Source organism: Rhipicephalus sanguineus, chromosome 3 (genome assembly GCF_013339695.2).
Source record: "Rhipicephalus sanguineus isolate Rsan-2018 chromosome 3, BIME_Rsan_1.4, whole genome shotgun sequence".
Taxonomy (NCBI): domain Eukaryota; kingdom Metazoa; phylum Arthropoda; class Arachnida; order Ixodida; family Ixodidae; genus Rhipicephalus; species Rhipicephalus sanguineus.
In genome coordinates this window covers 211616371-211634539 of record NC_051178.1, presented here as the reverse complement: position 1 = coordinate 211634539, position 18169 = coordinate 211616371, and the positions used below count along the sequence as shown (strand labels likewise).

Here is an 18169-nt window from a genome sequence, read left to right as displayed (position 1 = left end):
TGAGATTTTGAAGAATGTAAATAGGGTTTTGTTTGAATTATTCAGTGTCCTTAGCGCTTTTTCATGTTATCTTTTTGCGCATTATAAACTTTGTTGTTGTTTGCCGTCCTACCACAGTCTCCTGTGCACGTCTCACTCTCTCCCGATCCATTATTGCCAGCACCACCGAGATAATACGTGACACGCATCAAGCGAAGCATGTTTCTTGTTTCGGCTGATGTCACCCCTTGAGTAGCTGCGTCGAAACTGCTGTGATCATCGTGCGTGACACCATGTTGTTTGGCGTAAGAAAATGGTCAAACCAGCCGATGTTGCTGGCAAGATCAGTGTATCCCACCACCAAGCCCAGCGAATCAGCCTCTGTCAATGTTGTGACTGGAAGGGGCTCCTCTCGCACGACGCAACCACACAATCAGCGCCGTTTTGACATCCGGAAACTTCGAGCCTCGAATCCGCTTTGATTAAGGCTACCCTTCTTTGCGGCATCAGTGACTTGCTTTGCTTTGGCGGCGTTATCCCCACATCGCACGGCCGATGAAAAAATTTGCGCGACGTGCCTTGCGTAAATAAAATGCTGAAATCAGATCTCTCACAGTAAACAAAACGACGTGTATGACCCGAGCTATTTTGCAGGGCCTGGCTCTGTGCACGTCTATAGCACCACATGACGTGACAAAATTGTTATGCTGCTATGTTCCGACTTTACTTTCGGGAACAGTGTCCACTTCATCGTGAGCATGGCAGTCTTGTGCGAACCTTGTGAAACGTATATAAATACACTGCACCTATGAGAAAATGAGAAATCGTTCGGTATTGCGAAAAATTTCGACTTAGCCAATTTTTCGAGATATGAGAGTTCGAGTTAACCAGGTACAGTCGCCGACCGTTTATTCGGACTTGGCGGGAACCACCGAAAGGTCCGAATAATCAGGAGTCCGAAAAAAAAAAGGATTTACCAGAAAAAAGCACCTGTACTGACCCAGCGGCCGGAAAAAACTTGTGAATGCGCGTCTGTACACATGCAAGCTTACGCGCGACCTAGTCGGCCTGCATTTCAGCCAATGTTTGGCCACTCCTGTGGGTCGGCAATAGCACTGCAACGGCCTACGCTGAATCCGCATTTGATGGCTGTGGTGTGGGAGGTGCGTCACCACGGCAGTCACTGTCCACATGCGCTGGTTCGAGTAGCTGACGGATGATCTCATCGCGCAACTCGACGAAAACTCCCAAGCGACTTCGGATTGAGGTCGGCTGCCTTCTATCTGGCGAATAATTGCTGCATTTTTCGCCATCGTCAGGGCCTTGTAGTTGCTGCGTTTCTTTAGTCCCGACAGCGCACATGGAACAGGCGGTGTCAGAGCAATTTCAGCAGACCAAGCCTCACACGCCAAGCAACAAACAAGGGAGCGAGACACAAAGCTCGGGACGCAGATCAGGCCTAGCCACAGAAACATCTGACAGCGCAAACCCTCAAATGCCAAAAGGGAACGATGTTGGGCTAGTTGACGTTGCAGCGCTTGTGTTGGCGTACTCTCTTTGTACAACTTAGGATCTGCGTCGTACACGTACGCGCTGTCATTCACCTCAACCTCAAACGCCGCACAGAGCAGATTCCGATCTCGGCTTGGCTTGGCCTGCTGTTGGGCCTCAATAGCCGTTCAATGGATACTTGACTGGCTAAAGCCAAAAGGCAACAGTTATACGTAGGTAACAAACAGAGCCTTTGAGATCGGCAATTTCTGCACGGATTTTGACACTGGCACGATCTCCAGCTATCGCCAGTGCAGCATTTCAGTGTGCTGGCAACCTAGCAAAAATATTGTAAACATTGCTGACAGCTTGTCGTGGCGTTCCACGTCGCACTCGATCAGCCAGCCGGAGTCCGAAAAATCGAACGGCGCACTGTGGGGCGTCCGAATTTTCGGTCGCGAGTTTACATTACTTCAATGGGACGAGTGGTGGTGCCGCGAAGGTGTCCGAATAACGAGCATGTCCGAATTTTCAGCGTCCGAATAAACGGTCGGCGACTGTATTACTGTACTGATATAACGACCCCTTTTCGCGACACTATCGAGTTCGTTATAAACAGTTTCGAACTGTAGTGATTTTGTCAAATAATTTCGAATCGAATAGTTAAAATAGTATATATCACATATGATAAAGAAAAATTGGCATTTTTCCATGACCCAACTAACTTAAGAATTGGAGCTACTAGGCGTGTGCAAGTGCAACTTTTCTGGTTTGAAGTGAAGTGGAAGGAAATTCGAATAGTGGCAGGATTTCAATAGCAATAGGGCGCAAGTTATAAGCGGTAAAGTATGTCAAAGGTTAAAATTTGCTACACTTAGTGCATATAGCCCTCTTAAAGGGACACTAAAGAGAAACAATGAATTGGTTTAGATTGATAAAGTGTGCTCTGAGAACTCTTGTGTAGTTTATTTCACCACCGTAGGTCTATTATTAGAGGAGAAAACCAAGTTCAAAGTTTCATTTTTAAATTTCACGCCGAACTTTGTAATTCGTGACGTAAAAGACTTCAAAGAGCATTTAACGTATTTTGGCGCCACTGGCTCAACGAAATTTCCACAAACTCGTTATGTCAAGTCTCTGGCCCCCTCAGAGGACAATGTACTTCGATTTAGCCGATTAGGAACTACGTAGACCCAAGCAGGCGCCGTCAAAATTATGTGACGTCACGGAAAATAGTGCGGGAATTCCAAGGTGGCGTCACCACCTGTATTTTCTTTTTGTCCGTTTTCTCGCTTATTAAGCGTCTTCGCGCAGAAAGCGTGGTGTTTTTGGTATCGTGGAAGACTACTTTACTAATGCGAGAAAAATCGTTTTGCTCTTTAGTGTCCCTTTAAGGGGGGACATGGCGTGTGGAGATATTTGCTGTATTGTATGTCCAAACTTGATGGAACTAAAAAGACTTTAGTTTTTCATGCTGATTCCAAATATGCAATAATTTTTCTTGTGGGTAAACTGGTTTACGATATACACAAAAGCTGCCTCTGTACTCTTTCCAGAGACAATAAGAAAAAAAAAAAAGTTCAGCATAAGGTGCATATTATCAGATACTGTATTTACACGATTGTAAGTCGACTCTAATGTAAGTCGAACCCCCTAAAATTGCACGGCAAAAAAAAAAAAAAAAAAAAAAGGGTCTGGTGTGCAAAGGTGGCTTCGCGGCAGTGCTTCAAAGCTCTACAGGAAAGCTAGCTTCGCGGCAATACCCGGGAATCATTTTTTAGAAAATTTTCCGCAAAACGTTGCTGAGGTTGCGGGTTATAGATAAGAAAATACGATATATGTTTCAGGTAGAGCCGGAACGTAAGCACAATATCGTAATGATGCCACGGCACGCCTGATTTCTCGTTTGTTTCGGTTTTGGTTTTACCGTATAAACGCGTGTAAGGGCCGCACCCCGTTTTTTTGAAGTGCATATTCTAAAAAAAAAAAAAAAAAAAAGCAAGCGCGTAAGAGTCGCACCCACACTTTCCTCAACCAATACGTATTCAAAATGCGCGCGCGCGTAAGCTTCTAGGCGTAGTCAATAGATGGCGCAAGGAAACGCAACCATCATCATCGTCACCAGAGTATATAGATATATATTTTTGGATTTTATTCGTGTTAAGATGTTCGTGAAGTGGGCTAAAAATTTTAACTTTTTATTAGTATTCATAGACCCGCCAACTAAAGGTTAAAGCAGGATTTTATCTTTAGCTTCTCACATCTCTACAAACGCGCTATCGGCGCTATCCATATCGGCATTAGCATCACCAACTTTTGCATGGCGTTCGCGTTGTTCGGTTTTTGCAGTTCAGCCAGCCGTTTGCTGTAGTTTTCTGCACTGTTCGATGACCTTCGTGCTAGCTTGTTTTCCACTCGGCGTTCACGTTTTGGCAAGATGGGCAAGTACCTGAATAGCTACACTGCTGGCTATAAGTTGAAGGTGATCGAGTATGCTCTCGAGCATGGGAAACGTGCCGCCGGCAGAAAATTCGACGTTGACGAGAAATGTGTTCGACGTTGGTGTGCTCAAAAAGAAGCCTTGCGAAACACCAACAGCACTAAGCGCGCTTTCCGAGGAGAGCAGTGCAAGTTTCCAGATTTGGAAGAAGACTTGCTCCGCTATGTGACTGAAGTGCGGAATGATGGTCTTGCACTCACAACGGACATGCTGCGTGTGAAGGGACTAGCCTTGGCGACTGTACTTGGGTGGATCCCATCTGCGTGGAGCTCGGTGTCGACGGACATTGTGTCCCAAAGTTTTAACGTCGCCGGGATATCTAACAGCTTGGATGGCACGGAAGATGACTGCATGTGGGGTGACGGCGCTTCGCAGCACACCATCTCATCTCGGACTCCAGGTCTGAGGACTCGCTGAGTGACGATGATTGAGCACGTATGTCGCAAGAAATGTCGTATACTGCAATAAACGCTCTTCATTCGCTAACTGGTGCGTTTTTACTTAAAAAAAAAAAAAAAAAAGGCCCGTGTGTGGGCCGCACCCTAAAAATTGGCCCTCATTTCTTGAAAAAAAAAAAAAAAAAAAAGTGCGGCCCTTACACGCGTTTATACGGTAAGTCGACCTTTCAACCGAAACTAGGTTCGGTTTCGATTGTAAGCCGACCCTCCAGATTTCAATTTAAAATAAAATGGGTCGACCTACAATCGTGTAAATACAGTAGCTAGATACTATAATATGCAATAAGTGGAAGCTGTTTTCAGATCGAATCATAACTAGCCATTTTGCACGAAATTCAATATTTGTACCATGACTACCGTAAAGAAAAAAACAAAAAGAAATTTAAGAAATGTATGAGCAGAAACTGAAAATTGAACATGAACATTTCGCTCCCCCTAGAGATTCGTATCACCGAAATTCTACTGTATTCGAATTCGTTTCGCAACCAAAACTTTGCTATTCTCACAGCTCTGCAAGGCATTTGACTCGGCAGAGATGCCAGCAGTTTCAGACGCACTGCATGACCTAGGAGTATTTGAGACATCTTAGCACAGCACCTATAAAGGCTCCAAAAGGAAAGCAGGAAAATTGCGAAACGAATCAAGTGGAAGCAGGGCGATCCAATCCCTCCTATGTTGTTCACTGCTTGCTTACAAGTATTTAAACGACCAGATTGGAAAGGAATAGAAATTAACGAAGGATATCTCAAGAACTTTTGGTTTACAGATGAGGGACAAGCACCTAAAAAAGTTGGAAGAAAGAGCACTCATTCCTGTCTGCCAGTGCTCTGTCATTTTTGCTTTGCGCTATAACTGACTTAAGGGGGGACATGGGTTGTGGAGACCAAAAAATCATCAAAGAAAAAAGTGTTTTTTAAATTATATTATTGACATATACAGCTATTAATTCGCATGTAAAGCCTAAGAGAAGCCTTATAAGATCAGTATTTCATCTGCAGTTTAGATCTGTGCAACGAGTACAAGCTGAACGTTAAATGTTTTTAGGTCATTTATTTAACTTGTCGGAGTGATATCTCATGATCTAGAACAGCTAGAGCCGTAATTACTTTTTTAACATAAAGCCCAAGCTGTGTATCACAAAGTGCTGAGAGCAGCATTCTAATTTTCTGCTCATAGATTTTTTTTAAATTGATTTTGTTTATTCTTTACGGTAGTCATGGTACAAACATTGAATTTCGATCATCTGCAGAATAACTAGTTATGATCCGATCTGAAAACTGTTTGCAGCGTTGCACTTATTGCATATAGTAGTATCTAGCTATCTGATAATATTCACTTTCTGCTGAATGGCTTTTCTCCTATTGTCTCCGGAAACAATAGAGAGGCAGCTTTGTGTATCTCGTAAACCAGTTTGCTTACAAGAAAAATTATTTTATATTTGAAATCAGCATGAAAAACCAAACAAGTCTATTTAATTTCATCAGGTTTGGACATAAGATACAGAAAATATCTCCACACACCATGTCCCCCCTTAAGTAATAGATTATCAACTAACCCAAACTGTCACTCTCATATTTTGTACCAAAGTATTAAAAAGATTTTTTTTCTCCAGGCTTTTCTTTTTAGGAAAATCTTTGCTGAATATTGCAGGTCATTCAAATAATGAAATGTCAGAAATTCTCATTACATGCTGGCTCAAGACACGAAAATTCTGAGCAATAATGTCATTTTCAGCGGCAGGGTGTTACAGCAACTTTATCAGTGCACTAAGTCACAAAGTTGGTGAACTCACATGGGCCTCCAGGTAGGTGTCCGAGAGGAGTCCACCTTGCATTTGACGAAATCCTGTGCGCAGCAGTGGTAGGAAAATGCCTGTCACAGAGACATGGTCACCTGGCAAAGCAGAACGCGTCAACTCTCCACGCACATACACGGTCATGCTTCGTGGGATGTTCCCCACAGGCACTTGGTCACTCTGGGAAAAAAAAAGAGGAAGTGGAGAGGTGAATTGGTTCCGCCACATGTTGCCAAATAACGACGTGAACAAATCAGCCAACATTCCGTTCTTCAAACCCCCTAGAAATAGTCCGAAAAAAGAAAAAACAGGCAGTCCAGGGAGGGGAGCAAGCAAGAGAGAGAGTGAAAAAAAAAAAAAAAAGAATTTGTGTGTTGCCACTTTATTTTGTCCATGTTGTTTTGAGTTAAGTGGTCAAACCACCACAGCCACATCTGAAAGAGCTCTCACGGCTCTCGTGAATACGCTCGGTACCTGCCAGGAATTTGCATAACTACGTGTCAACCACCAAGTGCAAATTTGCATATTGTGATGAGCGCCGCCAATACCAGCAAAGCGCAAAAAATTACGTTTTTCGGAAAGAGCATTTCAAAACAATGACACAAAGCCTGTTGCGGGAGAGCAGACAACTGATACGGCTGTGCCCGATGTGTGTTCATACATAAACGATGTGCTACTGTACGAAAATCTCTGCCATGTCATTGAAACTAGGGATGTGCGAATAGTAAAATTTAGGTTCGAAGCAAATTTGAAGCGAATAGCGATTTGGTCGAATAATTTCGAATCGAACAGTTCGAATAGTATGTGTCACATATTATAAAGAAAAATGAGCACATTTGTCATGACCCAACTAACCTGCACAATATTTTTTTAAGGGGGGAAGGGGCTTTTTTTTATATCTCAAACTCCTTTACCAAATTTAATGAAATTGCAGTTTTGTTCAGTTCTTTTGCCAATTCCAAATGTGCAATTAGTTTTTGAGTATGCCAATTAGTTCCACTGTTAATTGATAATCAATTAGTACTGCTTTCGGGAGCACTGGATCAAAAACTGCTCGTAAAAATCTTCCTTTAGGCACATGGCTGGATACTAGGAAACGTAAGCTTCACAGGGGTAGGAATACTTTTTTGATATGACAACTATTAGCAACTTTACAGCTCATCAAAGCTTTCTGTTCAAAATGTTGCAAATTATCTGTTTAATAAATAGACAATAAAAAAAAACTGGCACTGAAATGCAGAAATCTGATCCTACCCCTGTGGAAACCATTCATGTGGCTCTGCACTGCAACAAGAATGACAATCCTAGGCCCTCTGGTTACCGAGAAATCGCTCCCAGACGGTTGCAAAGGGTAAAAAATTCAGGACTTGAGAAAATGCTAAAAAACAAACAAGACTCATATTTATTTAGATGTAACAAAGAATAGTGTCACGTTCACCTAGATAAGTGATCAATAGCCACCAGGGATGTAGTCTGTCTGTCGGCAGCTACCAGAGTGGCACTTTTTGAAAGTCCGTTGCAGATTTTCTGCAGATGCCTGCTTGCGCGCTGATGCTGCTGCACGCCGGTGATCTTTCTCGGCCATACTCTGGCTGTTTAGTAGCCCCGAACTCAAATGAAGCTCCTGTAGTATGGCAGATGAAGTTCTCGCATTTCCTGAATTAAATTTCATCACTGCCTCAGCCACAGCAGCTTCGACAGCGAAAAGTGAGGCATGCTGTTCCTTTGGAGCTAATGCCCAAATCATAGAATGCAAGCATTCATTATTGTTTTGGGTCATGCTGCGCTGGCACCTTTCGAGCAGTTTTTTCTTCCATGAGGCGCTCGTACACTGGTCGAAGGGCTTCACAAACATGTGAAGGCAAATTATAACGATAGTTCGGAATGGGCTCGTTTTTTGCTTGAGCAACATTCTGGCGGCACCAAGAGTCGGGACCTGACGGGCACAGACTTTGGTCAGAAACCCCGTCATTCGACGTGATGTGGCTGTATGTTGCCATCACGGCCTTCTGCATGTCCTTGACATCCCCGCTGTTGGACTTCAATGCCCATCCATAATATGCACTGAGCTTGGTTACCAAGTCTCCCGTCAATTTCCCTTTTCCACCAAGAGCTTCTGAAGCAGAGCCCTTCTGTTTTGCAAGAAGTGTACGCAGAGCTGTCCTCTCCTTTTTTGCACATGGTTTATGCAATCTTCTTTTTCAATTGGCACAAAGCCATACACTTGTGCTTGCTTGAGAGCAATAAATGCTCGACTATCACCATCGGAGAGAATTGTGGTGTATTTCAGTTTGTGCAGCTGAAGTGACCTCTTAAAAAAGTATCAGCGCTGCTTCAACTTCCATTTCTCCGGCTTTTTTGTCTGTATTTTTCTGGCAGGCATGGTTTGCCTTCCAGTTTTCATATTCTAGGTCGCCAGGCTTCGGGCCACGCGCACAATCTGCACAAAAGTTGCTCAACACAACATAGTCGAGTACAAGTCCAGAAAAAAGTTCGATAACGGTGCCGACTCCAATGTGGGACGAACGAGCCATTGTAGGATACCGCTATGTTGCCAGAATGAGCAAGATTCAGGGCACTGTATAATGACTTCACTGATACCACGCACTCGCCCATCAGCTTTTGGGCAGCTGTCGAGGCTGCCGGCACCAGCTTCTGCTTCAGATACCGTATAAACGCGTGTAAGGGCCGCACCCCGTTTTTTTGAAGTGCATATTCTAAAAAAAAAAAAATCCGCGTAAGGGCCGCACCCACACTTTCCTCAACCAATACGTATTCAAAATACGCGCGCAAGCTTCTAGGCGTATCGATAGATGGCGCAAGGAAACGCAACCATCATCATCGTCACCAGAGTATATATATATATATTTTTGGATTTTATTCGTGTTAAGATGTTCATGAAGTTGGCTAAAAATTTTAACTTTTTTATTAGTATTCATAGACCCGCCAATTAAAGGTTAAAGCAGGATTTTATCTTTAGCTTCTCACATCTCTATACCAACGCGCTATCGGCGCTATCCATATCGGCATTAGCATCACCAACTTTGGCATGGCGTTCGCGTTCGGTTTGTGCAGTTCAGCTATAAGTTCAGCCAGCCATTTGCTGTAGTTTTCTGCACTGTTCGATGACCTTCGTGCTAGCTTGTTTTCTACATGGTGTTCACGTTTTGGCAAGATGGGCAAGTACCTGAATAGCTACACTGCTGGCTATAAGTTGAAGGTGATCGAGTATGCTCTCGAGCATAGGAAACGTGCCGCCGGCAGAAAATTCGACGTTGACGAGAAGTGTGTTCGACGTTGGTGTGCTCAAAAAGAAGCCTTGCGAAACACCAACAGCAGTAAGCGCGCTTTCCGAGGAGAGCAGTGCAAGTTTCCCGATTTGGAAGAAGACTTGCTCCGCTATGTGACTGAAGTGCGGAATGATGGTCTTGCACTCACAACAGACATGCTGCGTGTGAAGGGACTAGCCTTGGCGACTGTACTTGGGTGGATCCTATCTGCGTGGAGCTCAGTGTCAACGGACATTGTGTCCCGAAATTTTAAAGTCGCCGGGATATCTAACAGCTTGGATGGCACGGAAGATGACTGCTTGTGGGGTGACGGCGCTTCGCAGCGCACCATCTCATCTCGGACTTTAAGTCTGAGGACTCGCCGAGTGACGACGATTGAGCACGTATGTTGCAAGAAATGTCGTATACTGCAATAAACGCTCTTGGTTCGCTACCTGGTGCGTTCTTACTTAAAAAAAAAAAAAAAATGTCGCGTGTATGGGCTGAACCCTGAAAATTGGCTCTCATTTCTTCAAAAAAAAAAAAAAAGTGCGGCCCTTACACGCGTTTATACGGTAGCTTTGCCATGTTTTGGAATGAAGGCCGCGGTGCAATATATTCATTGCAGTGAAAATATCATTCATCGCCGTTTGCCGATTCCCAGTGCTGATCATTGCACGAGCGGCGAGAAGGTTCACAACGAAGAGGGTCACAGTCTTGCCATTTTTCACGTGCAGGGAGCTCCACTCGGAAAAATCATCGCCACAGTTCTCACAAATGTTGAGAAACTTGACGGCAAGGCCGTATTCTTGCTCCCCTGTGTCAAAAGTCATGGAGCCGCCACACAGAGTGCACTTTATGCGCGACAGAAGAGCGCTTAGCGTTTCTCCACTGACAATAAAAAAGCGCAACTCCATCTCCGCCGGCCCGTCCGCACCGTCGTCGACGTTCGCAGACATGTCCAATTTCCTCTTCGTTGCCGATGTTCGTGCAAGTTGTTGGAGTTTCTCTCCCGCTTGTTTCTTTTGTTGGAGCAATTCCGCTGGCGGAACCATCCTTGTGTTGTGCCGAACGGTGCTCCGCTGATCACAATTGGCAGACGACGTCGTTAGGCCTAGCTCGCTTTCGCGAGGCCCGCTGCCGTCCACCTCGGAGCCGTCGTGGCCTTCGCTTGAGGCTGCCGGCGAGTGGTCGTCGCTTCGTTCTTCAGCAGGATCGGGGCGCTTTTCAAAGTGGTAACGTGCTCGCTTTCTTTTCTTGCCAAACTTGTATCACGTGGCGAACTTTCGATAATTAGACATAGCTGCACGCAAGCTTTTTCGAAAATGGCGTTGCGCTATGCTTCTCGAGCGCGTCCGCGCACTGCAGCAGACGACATCAGCCGCCTGCACCAATCGCAGGGCTCCATTTAGTCATGTGCATAGAATGGGCAAATGGAGTCGCGCGCTGGGCCTTTTTTTCGGCGCGGTATTACTACCCAGCAAATAGGCGGACAAATGAAATTGTGGTGGGAATTTGAAGAAGAAAAGTAGTTCTTTCCGACGCTACCAATATGGCTGCGACAGCATGCGTGGTTCAGCAGCAACGCGGCTTGAAAAAAGCCCCCTTTTTGCACTTCTTTGACTCAAAGTATAGCTCGCGGTGGTTACATAAACTGGTATTGTGCCTAAATATTTATCCAGAACGCGGGGAAACCTTGTCAGAACACGTGGCAGTGTTTGTATTTTATGAAAATGCTACTTTCAAAAAACCGATTTTTTCGTGATTTTTTGGTCTCAAAGACCCGTGTCCCCCCTTAAATTTGAACAAGGCATGCGCGAATGTCATTCTTTTTGGTTCGAAGTGAAGTGGAATCAACTTTGAATAGTAGCAGGATTTAAATTTCAGTAGGATATGATGCAAGCGATAACCGGTAAAATATGTTACGTTTTAAAATTTACTACACTTAGAGCATATAAGCCCATATAACAAGCTTTAAAACTTAAAAAAGGATTAATTGATGTCAGGGTAATATGTTCGTTTAACCGCTGGATAGGTAGTTTCACGGCATAGCACCCCTATGATGCAGTGAAACCCCCTTTTATGAGGGGGGGGGGGGTCCTATTGGTTCATTTTGAAAACTTCGAAATTTCAAATAATTTAAATTCGTGTCGATCGAATACTGCAATATTCATTCGAATATTTGCACATGCCTAATTAAAACACAGCATTTCACTTCCGTGTGGATCGGGCTAACTCTGGGAAACTAAATAAACAAGTGTAACGGGCTAGTTGGTATAGATCCATCTTCGTAAGAAGCGCAAAACCACACACAGGGACAGCTAGAAAGAAAGACACTACGCTTAGTTGCAGTCAAGCGCTTGTGTAGTGTCTTTCTTTCTAGCTGTCCCTGTATGTGGTTTTGTGCTTCTTACGAAGCTGGGAAACTAAGACTGATCCCACTGTGAGTTGCACTACACCACCGCTGCTACAGTGCATCTCGGTAACTTGTAGTACTTGGCACGTTCAGTTGTGTATAGCCCTTGCATAGGCGAGCTGCATTAACAAGTTCTAGTGGCTGCGTTTGGAGTTGCAACGGTTGGGTTGACGTGCTGTGATGCTACAACAGCAGCCTGAAGCAAAAGGACTCTGATTTTACATGTTCTCAAAGGATGTCAACCTCCAACAAGAATGTGTGTGACAGTCAACGAAGTCAGAGTGGCAAGAACCGTGGATTTTCTTGTTCAATGTTTTTGTGTATTCCTTGTCTGTAATCCATGGTAGTTTAGCAGTGCCCTATTGCGTCATAACAAGCTTTCTGTGCGGCTGGCTAATAGGCCGATGAGCAACAGCAAAACTTCATACGTGTGCTGAATTCCCTTGCCGGGGCGACCGCTGGCAGCGATGACAGATTGGATACGTATTCTTCGAGCAAAACAGAGATCGCTTAAATATATAGCAATACTTAAACCAACCTATCACCAAAGCAATAACAAGTGTCAAGTGTCCAGCATGAACGAGACCTGTGATACAAGCCAAGCTTATAACTGCATGCTGCATACAGCTCACGCCATAGAGTGCATGGCAAAAACTCAGTCGTGCCTACATCGCAGCCAACAATGCCACCGGGATTCCTTTCAACATGCGGTATTATCGCGAATGCAACGTCAAGCGGCAACAGCAGTAGCAAAGCTTAACTTCTTATACGAGTGTAAACGGCTCTTATTAACATAGCTTACACTGCAGTTTCGAAGTGGTAGGCCTTACGACAATATCGGCGCCGAGTCATCCCATGGCTGAGGCTGCCGGTCGGAGCGGGCTACTGCTTATCCACCACATTGTGTATATCCCTCAAATCTCTTACTACTCATCCACCCTTTGTGCCACAGGAAATATTTTGGCATTCAAGAGATGTCCATGACAGAAAATTTTGCTAATGGCGTGCGGCCAGTTGCCATTCCACAGATGCGCCTCTAACCTGCTTCATGGCAACCATTTCATCTCCATTTCAACATGCAGTTTGAGCAAGTTGTTTTCCGCAAACTGTAGATTGTATCGCTTGCCTGCCAATGTTTACTGAAAGTTTTTTGCTCTGATGACGACGGGAACGTGATTTCTGATTCTCTCTTTTTTTTATTACTAATATTTATTCAGCAAAGCATCGCAAGTGCATCAACACGAAGAGATGAACTGGTCACGTGTAAGCACTATCGACTGTTCTTTTTTTTCTTAGCGCTAGGATGCAGTTTAACCTGAAATAAAATAAAATACATTGGAGGTCCAGAGACACTTTTCAGCATCTTATGCACTGAGTATTCGTGCAAAGTACCAATATAATTGAAGCATGCAGCAAGCAGACGCACCAGCAGCACTCTGAGTGCTACAACTAAGATGGCGGCAGTGCCGCTGTCGGAAACTTGCCCATGCACAGATCATCTGGTGAGATCGGTCTATTCTTTTAGGAAGTGTTTGAAGCGGTAAATGACCCATTTTGATTAGAAGTGTTCTTCAAATTAAAGAAAGCTAGATGTGCTACACTTGGCCTTGCAGTGTGGCTCAATTTCGGTTTTTGAATCTGACTAATTTGTTAAATCAAGGATGCTTTACCAATTCCTTCAGGTTCTGTTTAACCAGACTTTACAGGAAGTGCTTCCCAACCTTCACACTTGCTAAGTTCAATCCTGGCACTCCACCCTATCTAACAACGAATCAGCACACTACTAAATCTATTGCACTTAAGGGGGGACGCGGCTTTCGTATCGCGCAAAATGGCAAAAAAATCGATTTTTTGAAAATCACATTTTCAGTTTCTGTAGCCCTTTTTCTATCTGATTCCAAAATATCTTCACTGAAAACCACCTAGAAGTGCTTTAAAAAATTTGTTGCACGTGCTGAGTTGGCGAAAATTATTGTGGAGATCGCAAAAAAACGGTGGTTTTCAAAAAAGTCTTGCTCCGCGACGGCACAACCGGGCGCCGCCATTTTGAGCTCGCCGTAAAGAGCATTTCTTCGTTTTCAAATTCCCCGCCTCAGCTGGCTCCTCCCTTTGAAAACAAGCGCACAAAAAGCAAATCTCTGAAGGTCGTTTCGAGGCCTCCGATTGGCCGCGTCCGCCATGTTGCTCCAGCACGCCTCGTCATTGGTCCGATGCTCGCTCCGAGAGGACAGCCGTCTGCTGCTTACGCGTCGCGATGTTACCTGATGTTACGACTGTCGAAAATCGCGCTACTTAGTGACGCGTTCACTCGTCCTGAGTGCACGGGCCGACGATAATTTAGAATATGATTACCCTGTAGTTTGACAGCCGCAAGCGGAAGCGCAGTCATCAGTGTACGATAGACGATAGCGTGCCGCGCTCGTCGCAAACATCGCAGATGCGCGTCTCGGGTAGAAGTTCAGCTTGTCAGCACTTCGTACTCAGAGACGAATAACTTCGCGCTACTACTCTTTGTACTCGCGATCGAACATGACTTGCTTTGAAACATCGGGCACCGCGGCCACGCACACCGCGACCGAGCTTACTGCTCGGAGTCGTGGCTAGGCCTAACTCCGCTCACGGCGCTGGTTTACGAGACGAATCCGAACTTTGCGGGCAAGGACATCGCGCTAGCGGACAAGCCGCACTGTGCTTCGTCACAAGCAGCAAATCGCATCGTCCGCTGGCTCCTCGAAAGTGCGGATGGACATTTTACGAATCGGCAGCGGACCTCCCGGCCAAGCTCGTCGCGCATTGACCGCTCGGAACAGCGGCTAGCAATTTCGCGCGTCGGCGCTGCAAAATGCGAGACCAAGCACGTTATGTGCGCCGATGTTTCGTCGCCGCGGCTAGGAGCATTGTGCATTGTCACCGAATGCCGCCAGCCAGCATATCGTGCGCCGACTTCCCGGACCCCGCGGCCGAGTACATCGGCTTGAAAGAAAGCGCTGGTGACGCAATTTAGGCACGTTTGGATTCGTGCTTGGTATCGCCGCTAGCTCTGATGAATCTTCGAAAATAACGAATGCCTCGCAAATTACCGTTTCCGCGACCGAGTGGATGATGAAACGCATCACAGGCTGGGTTTGCAAATGAACGTGGCGTGTGTGACGCAGGGAGTTGAATTTATATCTGACCAACTCGCGTTATTGAATAAACTGCTCAGATATTTGATCCCAGAAATGTTTGCAATAACTGTGCCAATTTTCATCAAAACCTACGAAGGAATAAGAAAGTTGGTACTGAATGCCACGTCCCCCACCTTAATTTTATTCAGAAGGTGGAAAGAATGACCTCCGGTACGCATGCATTGTTTGTGATGAAGACAGTGATACTTCCCTCACTCTGAAGAAAGAACATACAGATTTATTCCACTGGCTAAAGAAGACTGTATAAATCATGTCAAAGAGAGGATGGGTGCAGCTCTCCAACACGTGTCAAGAAGCAAGAAGGATAGACTAGGAGGATGGGGCAGCCTGACTGAAGACCTGATTAAAAGACTGACTAGTTGTTATGGCATGGCTATCCGTGACAACATTGGCCTGACGCAGGACTTGATCAAAAGGCTCACCAGCTATTATGGCCTAGCACTGCGAAGCAACACGGACGTCGAAGATATGAAGAAAGCAGTGATGGCCACCTTTCATAATGTTTCATCGACAGATGCAGAACCTCATCAAGAGCTCTGTCCTTCCGGTGCCCGCAGCTGGTGCAGGCACCGTGCAGCAGAGGCAGAGGGGAAGCCACAACTTCCACACACGTATAACCTGCCCAACAAAGTTGTTGAAGTGTTGCGGCCAGTGTACCAACGCCTGTCTGACCCTCAACTGCAGGCTCGTTGCAGTGGCAACAAGACACAAAATGCCGCTGAAAGCCTTCACTCGGTGATTTGGTCACTAATTTCTAAGCAGCAGCATGCCTCCCACTTCACTGTGGAAGTAGCAGTCCATGAGGCAGTTGCGAGGTACAATGCAGGCAACTTTCAAGCTTACACCAAGATTTGTGCTGCAATGGGTGTGCAACCTGGGGCCCTTACCCTCCACAGGGCTGCTAAAAAGACGCTCAGCGAGCAAGGAAGTCATCGCACATGCATGAAGTCAAAGGGCAGAGACGCAAAAGGTTGCCTCTACACAAGAACACCAAGGACTACAGTGCTGGTGCCTTCTAACAAATGTAAACAACTTCGAAAACTTTGATAGGCTTTTTCTCACAAGTATGTTTTGGACATTGTGCATTGCTCGTGGAAAGAGTAGCACGGGAATGACTGGACCGATTTTGATTCTGTTTCTTTTTCCTGAATCCCTGAACACTGCTTGTGGGTATGACATTCTTCAATTTCTTGTTTATGGCCCAGTTATTTTTCTAGATAATGATTTGTCCATGACACTGTTTCTGACAATGTGTGTCAGCAGCCATGATGATCTCTAAAAAAAAAAAGAGAATTTACTAAACAATTCTGAGAGTGTCATACCCTGTAGTCTTCTTTTGAGTAAAGATCAACACCATTTGCAGCTTCCTGGCATGTTTTGTTACAGCGCTAGGCTTTCCACAAGCAGACCATATAATTGGACCATGTAGCATGATGTAACTTGAGAACTACTCAAGGTATCATGATGAAACTGCATATTTCTTTATACAAGACACTTATTAGTATGCATGCCAAATTTCATTGCTCTAGGTCAACAAACAAAAAAGTTTTTTTTCAATGCCACCTCCCCCCTTAACTGAGAAATACAATTCAATAGAATAACAAAGTTCATTTGATACTAACCTTCTGTCTAACAGCAAGTTACAAGTATGATTTATACAAATTTCTACTTGACATTTCCCTCTATACTACCTGATTATGATAAAAGAATGCCTGGGGATGGTGAGGAAAAAAAAAAGAGGAATTTGAAACATGGACCACATAGACGTTGAGTCTTAAAGGGATTGGCGGTCTACCAGAGTGGTGGGAAGCATTTGCGCTGCAATCCCCAGAGTAGAGAATTCCAGAGGGAAGTGATGGCAACTAATGAACAGGAGTCAGCCTTCTTACATGTTCTTGTATCTTGAGCTCTTGAAACTTGATAAACTTGGAACCTCTCGTTTGAAGGTAGAGCCGGCCTCCCGATCGGTTGACACGGCAGTCATCGCTTGGGCAAGTCACCAGAGGCATAAAACTGGGGCTGTTGATCTGTGGATAGAATCAATACACGCTTACAACAGGCCTTCCTCACATGGACACATAAGTAAACCATTTAGCTCCACTAGTGCAGAGCAAAGGCAACACCTCTGTATTTACTATTTCCAAACAAGGAACTAAAAGAAGAAAAACTGGTATGGCTCAAAGAAAACTGGGACGAAGCGAAGACACGCGTCTTCGCTTTGTCCCCGTCTTCTTTGCGCCATACCAGTTTTTCCTCAAGTAATGAACCAACTAGCTCAGCAACAAGCCCCGTTGAACTAAATGAAACACAGGCAATCTTGAGCTACACTTTTATTACTATAAATGCTGGCAAATGCATTTGGCACCTCTTCTATTAATTCCAATCCCTGAAAATACGCAATAAGCTGGTGTGTATGTGAAAACTAGAAATCTTTTCCTTGGTAGTGAAATCTTCTTTCTGCTGCTGTACTTGTTTTTGCAGCCACTGGCACAGCAGTTTGGCATAGCAAGGCATGCGGAAGCACTGTGCAAACAGACTCAAGTGCAGTCGACCTCACACCATGCACCGACCAACCAGCAATGCAGAAGTGGACTTGTTGATGGCGCTTACACAACCATCTAAAAAGCTAATGAGATCACGCTTAAAAACTTCTTAGCAACAGTGAATTCCAGGGTGTCTACCGAGTTGACATTTCTAAATTCCCTGAGTTTTCCAGGTTTTCCCTGAGTGTTTTTGTTGAAATTCCCTGAGTGAAACAGAACTTTGTTTTATGTCAAGATGGGTAGAGACCATATCGCTCGGTGATGTCACTCTCTAATACGCATTTTAGAAAATGAAAATGACTTAATCCCATTTGAATAGTACATAGAACAGATAAACCTAAATACAGTATAGACCGCTTATAACGTAAGTCGCCGGAGTTGCGAATATCCGCACTATAAGCGGTACCGCACTATAACCAAAACAACCTTCTACAAAGGCTGCAGTTGCACAAAACGTGTTGAGCATGTAGCCTCGCGTGTCCGATAATCGACATATGCGATTTGGGGCGCTTACAACCACTTAAATCTCC

At 44.9% G+C, this 18169-nt stretch overlaps 1 protein-coding gene across 1 annotated transcript in view; it reads right to left on the bottom strand.

The window, feature by feature from the left end:
• The window catches only part of LOC119388241 (DNA replication licensing factor mcm7), a 48597-nt gene that overhangs the window by 21432 nt on the left and 8996 nt on the right, over positions 1 to 18169 (bottom strand). The window contains exons 6-7 of the mRNA XM_037655913.2: positions 16986 to 17123; positions 6221 to 6403 (exon numbers count right to left, since the gene is read on the bottom strand). Of these exons, the coding sequence (XP_037511841.1) occupies positions 6221 to 6403; positions 16986 to 17123 (321 nt within the window). The remainder of the gene's footprint in view (positions 1 to 6220; positions 6404 to 16985; positions 17124 to 18169) is intronic.